Here is a 14,149-nt window from a genome sequence, read left to right as displayed (position 1 = left end):
TTCCTTTGTTCGCACCTGTACATATCTTGGACTTCTGTGATTTCCCCTGGACGAAAGCTCAACTCCTTTATATTTCTGCATGTGACTCAAAACATGGAAATACTTTATCAAATTGAAAGAAGCAAAATGTTGAAAAGATTGTCAGGGAGTTAAGTAAGCCAGACCTACTTCACCTCATATTATGAACAAAATCAACACAGTGTTGCTTTATACTTGTGGCCCTGTTTAAAAAAATAGGTTGACTTTTCATCTTGTATCATCTCCATAAAAATAAGATTAAACATTTTTTCATAAGTGAAATTACATACACTGCCATCATATACTTGTGTATAAAGTTCAGACAAGTGTGAGTAGGCAAATGTCCCAAACAAATAGAATAATCAAATTGTTGCATCTAATTTATTAAACATTGAGGCAAATGTTTGATCTTAAAATTCATTTAAACTTAATGGAAACATAGTCCCTTTCCTTCAAAAGCATTTTGTAAAACCGTGTGAGCTTATTCCACATCAAGACCATTAGCAAGAATTCTGCAGAAATTTTATCTCGAAATCTGCAGCTAGAATGAGAGCTGTGGAACTTTTGTGAAGCTGGGTTTATACAGCCAAGGACAGTGTTTATACTTCCATGGTGTGTGTCTGTGTGGATAGTGTCTCGATGTGCACTAGAGAACTAAGGAGTGAATTGAAGCTGAATGACCCAACCTTCCATTTTCAGTCCACTTCTTTAGCTGAGGTTCTTTATGGACAGATAGGCCATCATTCTTCCTGAAATCTGTCATATTTATAAGCATGAAAAGCTTCAGGGAAACAATTACATGGCATATTAAAAAGCAAAATTACCAGAGCTTCCAGGGACTAAGCCACTGCCCAAAGACTACACATGGACTGACCCTGGGCTCCAACCTCATAGGTAGCAATGAATAGCCTAGTAAGAGCACCAGTGGAAGGGGAAGCCCTTGGTCCTGCCAAGACTGGACCCCCAGTGAACAGGATTCTTGGAGGGAGAGCGGTAATGGGGGGAGGATGGGGAGGGGAACACCCATAGAGAAGGGGAGAGAGAGGGGTTAGGGGGATGTTTGCCTGGAAACCGGGAAAGGGAATAACATTGAAATGTAAATAAGAAATACCCAATTTAATAAAGATGGGGAAAAAAGCAAAATTACTAGCCCAAGGTCACAGAACATGTAAGTTGTAAGCTGATCTATACTTTAAACCAAGAATGCAAATACCCTGTTCGCCACTGTGCCTATCTTCCTTGATTCAGGTTTTCACATTTTTCCCACTATCCATAGGTAAGATTTGAAGGGATGGGCTTAAGTTTATAAAAGAAGTTATTCATGAGGTATTTTAAAGTATTTTTCAACTTTAAAAACCCACCTACATTCCTGGGCAGGTGGACCCATGTGGTTAAACAAATCAGACTAATCAGGTCATGAGGAAGAGAAAGCAAATAAGATGTGTCCCTCCATGGTTTCTGCTTCAGTTCGTGCTTCAGCTTCCTGCCCTGAATTATGTTGGTGTGACCTGAGAGTAATAAGATTAAATAAAACTTTTCATCCCAAAGTTATATTTAGTCATAGTGTTGTATTGTAGCAATCGAAACCCAAAGGCAGCATTGTTTTGTTAATTAAGACAAGCTTTTTGTCTGGTTGGTAACATGGTTTTGTATGTAAAAGGGAGATGCTGCCAAACCTGACAGCCTGAGTTCTATCCCAGAATGCACAGGGAGGGAAAGCAAGAAGCGACTCCTACAAAGTGGAGTCACTTTTCACACACTTACCTACATGCAGTGCCACATACCCACCCGAGTGCACATGCACACACACATGCATGTACACACATACATAAATACACACACACACACATTTTTATTAAAATTTTGTTTTGATATGAAATTTTTATTATAAAGGTTTTTTAACTGGCTATATAAGGTCGTTAACTAACTAGAAGTAAAGAAGAAGAAAAAGAACATCAGGATGTCAGAATAATGCAGGATCCCGTTTCTTAGGTCGGTGTGTGAAAGGAAAGAAATTAGAATCACTAAGAACCTATTGGCAAGGTTCCACAAAACTGAAACTAGCTGACTGGTGCGGCATCTCTGAAACTTGCCAGGAGCCTGCCTCTGCGTTGCGAGGAAGATTTCCCAGTGTTCGGTGGCTAATGCAAGACAGCAAGGTTCAAAGGCAGGGTTCACAAGCAGAAGCAGGGAGGACCCCCGGTGAAACATCCAGCAGTTTCCTGTTCTTCCTTCCAGCTCGCCTGCGGTGCCCCTTGTGGGCAAAGCTTGGGAAAGCGCCACGTGACACAACCACAGAGCCGGGTCTAGGATAACGACGATTTTAAACGTTGAGCTTTTAACATTTAGCATACCTCCATTACCATGAGTATTGTTATTTCTGTTAAAAATAGTTTATTCATGTAAACTTACATAATAGTACCTTTGTTTCTAAAGCATTGGTCCTGCAATGATGCTATTGCATAAAATGATAGTTTGAATCTTACATGTTGCCAGATTGTTTTCCAAATAAATAAATAAATAAATAAATAAATAAATAAATCGCGTTGCTAGAAATGTTTGAGAACATTCTTTTCTCCAGCCCTCACCGGAAAGAGCTGGTTCCTTTGAGATTTCCGGTCATTAGGACAAAGCAAGGTTTCTTCAGCTGACCCTCTTCCTGACTCCTTGGGGCTCTATCTATGTCCTCGCGTGTACTGATGATCAGCAGTCCTTACTTTTGTGAACTTTTGTTCTTACATGTGATTGCTTTCCTGTTGAGTTTCTTCCTCTTGACTTTTTCCTTGTGAACATCCAAAGCCTACTTGGAGGGCAGGGGATGGCACAGAGGTGAAGAACACTCGCTCCGGCAGAGGACCAGGTCGGGTTTCCGGACCCACAGGAGGAAGCTTACCCACACCTGTAACTTCAGCAACAGGGGGTCGAGCACACTCTTCTGGCTTCTCTGGGAATCTCCACAGAGAACTCCCATGCGGAATATAATTAAGTAAACCAGCAGCTTTAGGGTGCTGTCTGATTTCTGTCCATTTCTCCCCACCATAAAGGCCATCTTACAATTTAGATCTATTTCAGATATCTTTATTTCTGATACTTTAGACCTCACTTCCATCAGAAGCCTGACTTTTTAAAATACGTTCTACTTGTATGTCAATTTTATAAGATTTATGTTTTACAAAACTATCTTCCCATCTAAGAATGGCTGTGTGCTCAGAATATGATTTATGATCCGCAGGAAGCTTTATTTTATAGTTTATGTTCTTAAGCTTTGATGCTTTTGTTATTAAATAGGTCTGTAAATATGACATTCCTGAATATTTGCTATGACGAGATTTGTAGTATTTGATTTTGTAGTATTTCCATTAAGAAGGTAGAAACAGTAATAGTAATGAATAAAAATATAATTACTCCAAAGAAATGAAAGTTTATTTTTCAGTGGTCATGGGATAGGGGATGCTCCAACTTGGCAGGAGGCACTTCCCCACTTAACCGTCCAGGTACCTCCAGCATCCACAGTTTGGCTCCAACATTTCTGATTCAGGTTTCCTGCTGATTATAATAGCAGTACCAAGAACGGGGTAACAGAAAGGAGCAAGACAAACTTATAAGGCGTGTTTCTGTGATAGGAAGGAAGAAGCAGTTGCTAGATCTGGTCACGTCTTGTTTAGGGGGGATTTGTTTTAGTCATCCACAGCAGAGGACTGGTGGGAGAGCACCCCTAGGGAAGTATGTGCCTGGTGACCCTTCTGTTCATACAAACATGAGCAGAACAGGTTTGAGGAGACTTAGTAGAGTCTGCCGTGGTATAATTATCTGGTGTCTGGACCCCATACTGAGACCTCATTAACCGTAGTAATTTGCTTCAGCTATAGACATTTACAGTTTCTGTAGCACTGCACCATCAATAAGAGAAAATTGGGGTTTTACTTCTCTTTCGGTATTTTTCTACCAAATGTTCTATTTTCTTGGTTTCGTTTCCTAGCTACTCTGAGTGAATTGGATAATAACAAAAGTAGCCTCCCGAACAGAAAGGAGCTGTTCAGTGCATGGCATTCCAACATGTCACCAGTCAGGGTTTTGTATGGTGTTGACTGTTAAAATATTGTCTTTAGAATTTTAATAGCTCTTTTATTTTTTGCTTAAAATTTACATTAAATGACTGATGGTATTTATCAAATATCTTTTCAGTCTTTAATTATGTAACTTTTTGTCTCTTTCAATGGGTTGGCATAAGTATTTGTGTTGACATATTCTACTATAAAGAAACATATTTGGAGTGAATTCCATTCATCCTACTCCATGGCAATTATGATAATACATAATAGATATGTAGTAACATTTAAATCTATGGTAGTATTGTCAAACGTCCTTGTGTTTATACTCATGAGACTGGAGAACAATTGTCTTGTCTCTTCTTTATGTCTTTGAGGGTATTATCTCAAAGTGTTTGACAATTCATTTATAAAAGATGAATCAGATAAATTATGCAAACACAGGTACTCTGACATAATTTTGGTAAGTGAAATTAGAGTTGGGTTTCTGCCAAAATAAACAAACAAAACAAAAAAGCTCAGTTCTTATCTAAGTGGACTTAATCTTTTAATTTTTCAGCTTTCTCACACTAATGCTTTTTGATGCTTTCTTCTCCTTCTTCAAAAATTCCTTTGGACCTGATTTGTCTAGAGCATCATTTACTTAATCCATCTGTAGATTTGCAGTGTCGCTCACCTCTCTGCATCCGTAGTTAGAGTGCCTGTTTGTCTTCAATATGCTTTGTGCTCTCCCTTAAAATGTTGGGTGGGAAATGTTTTTGTAATTATTTACAAAGTACTTTCCCAAGAAAACAATTCCTTTTATCTTTTACATTTTAATTTATCAGCATAAAATTTTACACTGTATTTTTATATTCTTTCAGTTATATCTTTGAATAATGACAATACTTACAATAATAATTTTAAAGTTTATTTTTATTCATATGTGTGTCTACATGTCATGGGTGTGTAGGTGCCTGTAGAGGCCGAAGGAAGGTGCTGGCTCTCCCTAGAGGTGGAGTTATAAGGACTTAGGAATTGAGGATATGGACGTAGAGAACCTACTTAGGTCTTGGAGGAACAGCAAGAATGCTGTCATCTCATCAGACCCTACCATAACCAATTCTTATCTGGATACTATTTTAGTGTTTTTTTCAATTGTGTGATATTTTCTAAAGCTATATTACAGAGTGTTGTCCCTCCTACAAGCTATACAAATGTATAATCAATTTTCAGAAAGAGTTGTCATCTCCCAAACTTCTATTTCTAGTTTTATTAGATAAAATTCAAAAGAAAAGTGCTATAACCCCAAGTTTGTGTAAATTCTTAAGAACAAATAAGTTTTCATGTTCCAATGACATTTAATGTTTCTCATTTGATAGCTGAGATTTTTATGAAACTGTCAGTCTAAATGTCAGTGCCTGAGTCGTGTCTCTGAGCTCCTGCTTGCTTTCCTTGTTTTTATTTACAAGTCACAGTTTTTAAGTGCTTATTTTATTACAAGCTTTAATTACTCTAGTAAAAAAAATAGTCCTCTGAATTCCGTGGATACCCTTACAGCAGCCTTGTTTCTTTCTCCTCCCATTCACTCTTGGTCCTCACTGTTAGAGGGAGGCTGAGGGAAAGAATAGCAGATCCTGATTCTCACAAGTGCAACTCAGTCTGCCTTCTCTGTACTGTGGCACTTGATTTACCTTAAGTGTAGTTTTAAAACATATTAATTATTTGTGCGTGTGTGTGTGTGTGTGTGTGTGTGTGTGTGTGTGTGTGTGTGTATTGGGATGTATGCTACCATAGCATGTGTTTGGAAGTCAGAGAACTACTTGTAGAATTGAGTTCTCTCCTATCATGTGGTTACCAGGGATCAGGCACAGGTTGTCAGCCCTGGCTGCAAGCACCATTTATCCTTGGGACCATCTCATTAGTCCTAATGTGTGTTTAAACACGCTTCCTCTCTCATCTTTCCCATATATAGCACAGTGGGCAAAGCACTTGTGTGAGCGTGGACACCTGAGTTTGGATCCCTAGCACTCACTCACGAAACTGGGCCTAAGGTAACCCCAGCACTGGGGTGTGAGGGCAGAGACTAGCAGACTTCAGGTTCTTCCTAAAGGAACAGTCTAGCTGAAACAGCAAATTCCAGATTCCAGGAGAGGACCTGTCTCAGAGGATAAGGTAGAGAGAGGCAGAGGAGACACCCAAATTCCATCTCTGGCTTACACACACACACATGCACACACACACACACACACACACAGAGAGAGAGAGAGAGAGAGAGAGAGAGAGAGAGAGAGAGAGAGAGAGATCACATACAAATTCTGCCATACTTAGCAAGAATGAATTTGAAAGAAAATTCAGTACAATAATGACAAAAAGTAATATCATATGTATCCATGACCAACCAAAAATTCGACACTTCTTGAAAAATCTTAAAAATACACCTTTGAAACTCTGAATCTCTCTGTGCATGTTAGAAATGATATGTTAAGATTCAACAGTGCTCTTCAATAATCCTATACTTTTCACATAGATTAGCCATAAACTCTTGTTGGGTCCAAGTTCTTTTGTCCTACAAGGTCAGTGTAATTTAAGTAACTGTAAGGTGTTTTAGATTTGGAGACAGCTTATATTTAATCTAACATAAAGTACTTAAACTCATTACAGTGAAGTATGACAACCATATTCACTAATATACAAAGAAGAATATGTCATTTCAGTGGTAATAGAACAAGCCACCCAATTAATTAGCAACAAATTGGACAGATTGCTTTGGAAGGTTTCCAGGAGAGAAAGTCCCTCTGGTGATTTGCTTCCAAAGCAAGAAAACAATGTCCTTTAGCACCTTGTGTAGAGATTTTTTTATTTTCTTCTTTTATTTTTGAGATTATAATATAGTTGTATCATTCTTCCCTTCCTTTTGTTTCTGTAAATCCTTCCATATACCTCTCTTTGTACTCTTTCAAATTACTGTCCTTTTTCACTAATTACTGTTACATATATGTGTGTATGTATATACACATGCAGTCTTAAATACAACCTTATCAATTTGTGTAATGTTATCCTATGCACGTTTGGGGGTGCCCATTTGATATGGGAACACAGCAGAAGAAAGGGTAGAGAGATTGTAAGAGTCAGAGGACCAGGGAGTTTGCTCTGAGATTGTGTCTCCCAGCATTGTCAGAAGCTACACCCATAAAGTCTTACCAACATGATGGCACAAACATGAACAGAATAAGGACAACAACAATAAACATGCTAAAGTGGATGGGGGGAAAGCCTGAATTCTGTCAAAGAACTACAGACAATTAGGGAATGCTAAAGTGGAAGAATTAGTCTTCCCCAGGGAAGAGCACATCAATTGCTTATCTAATTGTTTTAGTTCTTAAATTTTATAGGCCAGCATATAACCCATCATAGGATTGCAAGACAGAGAAGCCAAGGAGTCTGTAGGGAAAAATCGTGACTCTTATAATCTGCATGGTCACTGTAAATTGGTGGGAAACAGAAATGTCATAATCTTGTAATATGAAAAATTGCTTTATAACTTAGTCAATTTTTCTAACAATCCTGAAGATATCATCTTACCTGTTTTATGGCAATGAAGCTCAAGTTCACCAGTGTCCAACATCTATTCATACTAATACCAGTAGACCATAATACATCTGATAGCAAGGTGTCCTCTCAGCACAAGGACTCCACGATGCCTCTGCCCATTATCTTCACTGATGAGCATGACTTTTCCATGAGCTGGCGGAGAACTTGGCGGTTAAAAATCTTCACCTTTCCCTGAACTCACCTGCATCTTTCAGTACCCAGCCTTATTTTTAGAGAAAATAGGGACAACAGATTTCATATTAAACAGCTCTGAGGTACCAAACTGTCACATGGACGCTGCTCCTTTTGAAGAAGGTTATAGGCCCAGATTATCATATACCCCTGTGGTGAACGGTTCTTCACTGGAAACTGAATTGATCCTCTATTTTATTTCAAGGCAGCACCAAGTCCTATTTGGGTTGAAAAGTTGGTTACACTTACATTACACTTTTTATTCTTCTTCTTAGCTCGTGGTGTAGCAGATTCACTTACTACTCCTCAAACACATTCTCAAATGTCATAGAAATGAAAAATGTGCAAACAAAATAACCTCTTTCACTACTACAAGCATTCCCACTGCCCCAGTGTGTTACTTTGTGTGGTTTATTTGTCTCTGTTCCACATGATAATGTGTCAAAATTCTGAATTTCACTGAGAGACGAAGATGGATCGATTGTGTTAACTAGGGTCTGGGTGAAGAGTTGAGCTGTCAGGCACTAAGTGACGCTCTCCATCACTAGAAGCACCTAATCAGGGAAACATGTCTGCGGCATCATGCACATTCATCGCAGGCTGCATCCCAGACTGTTATGAGGTATGACGAATCACATTTTTGTGACTAATCTCACTCTGTGATAACATGCTCCTCGGTGACATCAGTAGTTACAGGAGATGGATGTGGCATGTTCAGCTGGAATATGTGTGTCTAACACAGCAACAGTTTGCAGTGAGTGTAGCTTGTTTCTCCACAATAGCACATCTGCCACCAAAAGTCCACATCATAGAAAATTTCAGGCAGACTCCATGGGTCTGGGGTCATCCAGTGGAACATGGAAAGCCTACTGGTGGCCATACCTTCTAATGAGAATGATTCTCTCTCCTCCATCAGCTGTAACCTGCAACCTAGTAGTGCTGAGGCCTGACGAGCACTTCCTGAATCTCTGCAGGAGTGTTGGATGGCTTGTTCTTCCATGGGTACCACAATCGCTCTCAGTTCTGTCAGGAAGACAGCATTAAGTGGAATACTTTCTGCACACCACATGTGCATCCATAAACTCTGGTTTATCCATTCATTTATCTTCAAACAAAGAATTAGCAGAAAAGAAATAGCAAACGGACAGCAGCAGTCAGAAGTTTGAGGCCAGACTGGCTTAGATCTTAAGGTTGTGATTTCCTGGAATCTACTTCCCTCAAACTAGGAGGCCTAACTCCTTAAGGTCGTTTTTTACATTAAAATTTCATGGCATAAAAATGCCTTTCAAAAGCACTTTTAGTGCATTTTTTTTTCTAAACTACAAAGTGCTAAGGAGACAAGAGCAGGTGATACATTTCAAAAACATTTTTAAGTTTTAAATCTTCAGACATAACTTAGAGAGCGTTTTAAAATTTAAAGATTGGGTGCTTACAGGCATGTGAAATGACAGAAAAGACCAATAAAATATGTGTCTCCAGAACACAAGTTGAAGGTGTCTACTGCACAATGGGAACTTATTCAGAACTTCCTGCAAATATATACAATGGTAAAGCAATGGGCTATACTACAATTCTCGAATTTGCAAAGAGATTACGTAGTTTCAGGTTTTGTTTGTATAAAGAATAATTTCATGTAAATAAATATTGCTAGCTTACTTGCTACGTGGAAGTTAATTGGAATATATTAACAATATACTGCTATATATTAAGGAAGGTAATCTGATAAAAGCCATTTGCATAAGCTATCTGTGTACCCGTTAGAATAATATTGAAAATGTTCATAAACCTACTTAATACTACATTTTCTCCTTTGGACAGTAAAAACAGGGCCACTCTTCTTTAATCAGTGTTTCTTTTTTTTTTAATTATTACATTTTTTTTCTTTTATTGGATATTTTTTATTTCATTTCAAATGTTATCCCCTTTCCAGATTTCCCTTCCAGAAACCCGCTATCGCCCTCTCTTCTATGAGGGTGCTCCTGGATCCACCACCCACTCCCTCCCACCTCTCCATAGAGGCCATAGGTGTGAGGGTTCATTTCTGGGTCTCCAATTCTATTCCATTGATCTACATGCCTGTCTCTGTGCCAATATCATATATTTTATCATTATTTCTCTGTAATGTAGCTGGAGTATAGGGATCATGATTCCTCCAGAAGTTTCTTTTTTGTTGAGAATAATTTTGGCTATTCTGGTTCTTTTGTTACTCCAAATTAATTTGCAAATTACTCTTTCTACTCTGTGAGGTATTGAGTTGGAATTTTGATGGGGATTGCACTGAATCTGTAGACTGTTTTAGTAAGATGGCCATTCCTACTATATTAATCCTGCCAATCCATGAGCATGGGAGATCTTTCCATCTTCTGAGATCTTCTTCAATTTCTTTCTTCAGAGACTTGAAGTTCTTATCATACAGATCTCTCACCTGCTTGGCTAGAGTAACAGCGAAGTATTTTTTATTATTTGTGACTACTGTGAAGGGAGTTACTTCCATAATTTTTTTCTCAGCCCATTTATCCTTTGAGTAGAGGAAGGCTACTGATTTGTTTGAGTTAATTTTCTATCCAGTCACTTTGCTGAAGTTGTTTATCAGGCTTAGTAGTTCTCTGGTGGAACTTTTGGGGTCACTTAAGTATACTATCATATCATCTGCAAATAGTGATACTTTGACTTTCTCCTTTCCAATCTGTATACCTTTGACTTCCTTTTGTTGTTTGATTGCTATGGCTAGGACTATGTTGAATATTTAGAGAGAGGGGGAGAGAGGGCAGCCTTGTCTAGTCCCTGATTTTAGTGGGATTGCTTCAAGTTTCTCTCCATTTAGTTTGATGTTGGCTACTGGTTTGCTGTATTTGCTTTTACTGTGTTTCGGTATGGGCCTTGAATTCCTGATCTTTCCAAGACTTAAACTATGAAGGGGTGTTGAATTTTTCAAATGCTTTCTCAGCATCTAATGAGATGATCATGTGGTTTTTTTTTCTTTGAGTTTGTTTATATAGTGGATTATATTAATGGTTTTCCTTATATTGAACCATCCCTGCATCCCTGGGATGAAGCCTACTTGAACATGATGGATGATTGTTTTGATGTGCTCTTGGATTCAGTTTGTAAGAATTTTATTGACTATTTTGTCATCTATATTCATAAGGGAAATTGGTCTGAAGTTCTCTGTCTTTATTGGATCTTTGCGTGGTTTATGTAGAAGTGCAATAGTGGCTTCATAGAACAAATTGGGTAGTGCTCCATCTGTTTCTCTCCTGTGGAATAGATTGGACAATACTGGTACTAGGTCTTCTATGAAGGTCTGATAGAATTGTACACTAAACCCATCTCATCCTGGGCTTTCCTTGGTTGGGAGACTTTTAATAATGCTTCTATTTCTTTAGGGGTTATTGGACTGTTCAGATGGTTTATCTGATACTGATTTAACTTTGGTACCTGGTATCTGTCTAGAAAATTGTCCATTTCTTCCAGGTTTTCCAGTTTTGTTGAGTATAGATTATTGTAGTCAGATCCGATTTTTTTTTAATTTCTCCAGTTTCTATGGTTATATCTCCCTTTTCATTTCTGATTTTGTTAATTTGGATGCTGTCTCTGTGCCCTCTGGTTAGTCTAGCTAACGGTTTATCTATCTTGTTGATTTTCTCAAAGAACCAGCTCCTGCTTTTTTGTTGCGTCTTTGTATAGTTCTTTTTGTTTCTGCTTGGTTGATTTCAGCACTGAATTTGATTATTTCGTGCCATTTGCTCCTCTTTGGTGTATTTGCTTCCTTTTGTTCTAGAGCTTTTAGGTGTGCTGTCAACCCGCTAGTGTATACTTTCACCAGTTTCTTTTTGGAGGCACTCAGAGCTCTGAGTTATCCTCTTAGCACTGCTTTCACCGTATCTCATAAGTTTGGGTATGTCGTGCTTTCATTTTCATTAAATTCTAAAAAGTCTTTAATTTCTTTCTTTATTTCTTCCTTGACCAAGTTATCATTGAGTAGAGCATAGTTCACCTTCCATATGTATGTGGGCTTTATGAGTTTTTTGTTTGTTTGTTTTGTTGTTGTTGTTGTTATTGAAGACCAACCTTCGTCCATAGTCATCTGATAGCATGCATGGGATTATGTCAATTTTCTTGTATCTCTGGGGGGCTTTTGTGTCAATTTTGGAGAAGGTACAATGAGGTCTAAGAAGAAGATATATTCTTTTGTTTTAGGATAAAATGTTCTATAGGTATCTGCTAAATTCTTTTGTTTCTTAACTTCTGTTAGTTTCTCTATGGCTCTGTTTAGTTTCTGTTTTCATGATCTGTCCAATGATGAGAGTGGGGTGTTGAAGTCTCCCAATATTACTGTGTGAGGTGCAATGTATGCTTTGAGCTTTAGTAAGGTTTCTTTTATGAATGTGGGTGCTCTTGCATCTGGAGCATAGATATTCAGAATTGAGAGTTCATCTTGGTGGATTTTTCCTTTGATGACTATGAAGTGTATTTCCTTATCTTGTTTGATAACTTTTGGTTGAAGGTCAATTTTATTCGGTATTAGAAAGGCTACTCCAGCTTGTTTCTTGGGACCATTTATTTGAAAAAAATTTTCCCAGCCTTTTACTCTGAGCAAGTTTCTATCTTTGTTACTAAGGTGTATTTCCTGTATGCAGCAAAATGCTGGGTTCGGTTTATGTAAACATTCTTTTAGTATGTCTTATTATTCGGAAATTGAGTTCATTGATGTTGAGAGATATTAGGGACCAATGATTTTTGTTTCCTATTATTTTTGTTTTTAGAGGTGGAATTATGTTTGTGTGGCTATCTTCTTTTGGGTTTGTTGCAAAAAGATTACTTTCTTGCTTTTTCTAGGGTACAGTTTCCATCCTTGTGTTGGAGTTTTCAATCTATTATCCTTTGTAGGGCTAGATTTGTAGAAAGAGATTGGGTAAATTTGGTTTTCTCATGGAATATCTTGGTTTCTCTACTAATGTTAATTGAGAGTTTTGCTGGATATAGTAGCCTGGGCTGGCATTTGTGTTCTCTTAGTGTCTGTATGACATATGCCCTGGGTCTTATGGCTTTCATAGTCTCTATTGAGAAATCTGGTATAATTCTGATAAGTCTTCCTTTATATGCTACTCGATCTTTTTCCCTTACTACATTTAATATTCTTTCTTTGTTTTTTTACATTTGTTGTTTTGACTATTATGTGACAGGAGGAATTTCTTTTCTGTTCCAATCTACTTGGAGTTCTTTGGACTTCTTGTATGTTATGGGCATCTCTTTCTTTAGGTTAGGGAAGTTTTCTTCTATAATTCTGTTGAAGATATTTACTGGTCCTTTAAGTTGAGAATCTTTGCTCTCTTCTACACCTACTATTCTTAGCTTTGATCTTAGCTTTGACACCATTGTGTCCTGGATTTCCTGGATGTTTTGGTGAGGAGTTAGTTTTTTTGCATTTTGCATTTTCTTTGATGTTTATGTCACTGTTTTCCATTGTATCTTCTGCCCCTGAGATTCTCTCTTCTATCTCTTGTATTTTGTTGGTAATGCTTTTGTCTAAGATTCCTGATCTCTTCCCCAGGTTTTCTATCTCTAGGGTTGTCTCTCTTTGTGATTACTTTATTGCTTCTATTACCATTTTTCGATCCTCTATGGTTTTTTTTCAATTCCTTCACCTATTGGGTTGTGTTTTCTTGCAATTCTTTAAGAGATTTTTCTGTTTCTTCTTTAAAGGCTTCTACTTGTTTACCTGTATTGTCCTGTATTTTTAAGGTTATTTATGTCCTGCTTAAAGTCCTCTAACATCATCATGAGATGTGATTTTAAATCAGAATCTTGCTTTTCTGGTATGTTGGGGTATCCAGGATTTGCTGTGGTGGGAGAACTGGGTTCTGATGATGCCAAGTAGCCTTAGTTTCTGTTGCTTAGTTTCTTGTACTTGCCTCTCAGCATCTGCTTATATCTGGTGTTAGCTGGCCTTGATGTCTCTGACAGTGGTTTGACCCTCTAGTAAGCCTTCTGTCAGCACTCCTGGAAGACCAGCTCTCTCCTGGTGGGACTTGCAACAGAGAGCTATGGCACTGGGTCAGCTCTGGGTTCAGACAGAAACCAGAAGGATTTTAATCAGTGTTTCTAAATTTATTTTTCAGAATGAAAAGTCCCCAGGGCGATCTGCAAGTCGATCAAGTAACATATCAAAAGTAGGTGCCTCTCTCCATGTTCTTGTTTTTTGAGTTTTGCATTTCACAAGTTCAATGAATATTGATCATGTTTAACATATAATTGTTATATATAATAATACTGAAATATGATTGGTTAATGGTTTGAACTATATCACACTTTTA

The 14,149-nt window shown here is 37.9% G+C and overlaps 1 protein-coding gene across 1 annotated transcript in view; it reads left to right on the top strand.

Moving 5' to 3' along the window:
* Positions 1 to 14,149, top strand: part of Marchf1 (membrane associated ring-CH-type finger 1) — a 503,920-nt gene that overhangs the window by 316,901 nt on the left and 172,870 nt on the right. Inside the window, exon 3 of the mRNA XM_032919298.1 lies at positions 13,955 to 14,005. Within this exon, the coding sequence (XP_032775189.1) occupies positions 13,955 to 14,005 (51 nt within the window). The remainder of the gene's footprint in view (positions 1 to 13,954; positions 14,006 to 14,149) is intronic.

This window comes from Rattus rattus, chromosome 13, assembly GCF_011064425.1.
Source record: "Rattus rattus isolate New Zealand chromosome 13, Rrattus_CSIRO_v1, whole genome shotgun sequence".
Taxonomy (NCBI): Eukaryota; Metazoa; Chordata; class Mammalia; order Rodentia; family Muridae; genus Rattus; species Rattus rattus.
Note: the sequence above shows the minus strand (reverse complement) of the source record. Positions and strands in the feature narration are given on the sequence as shown.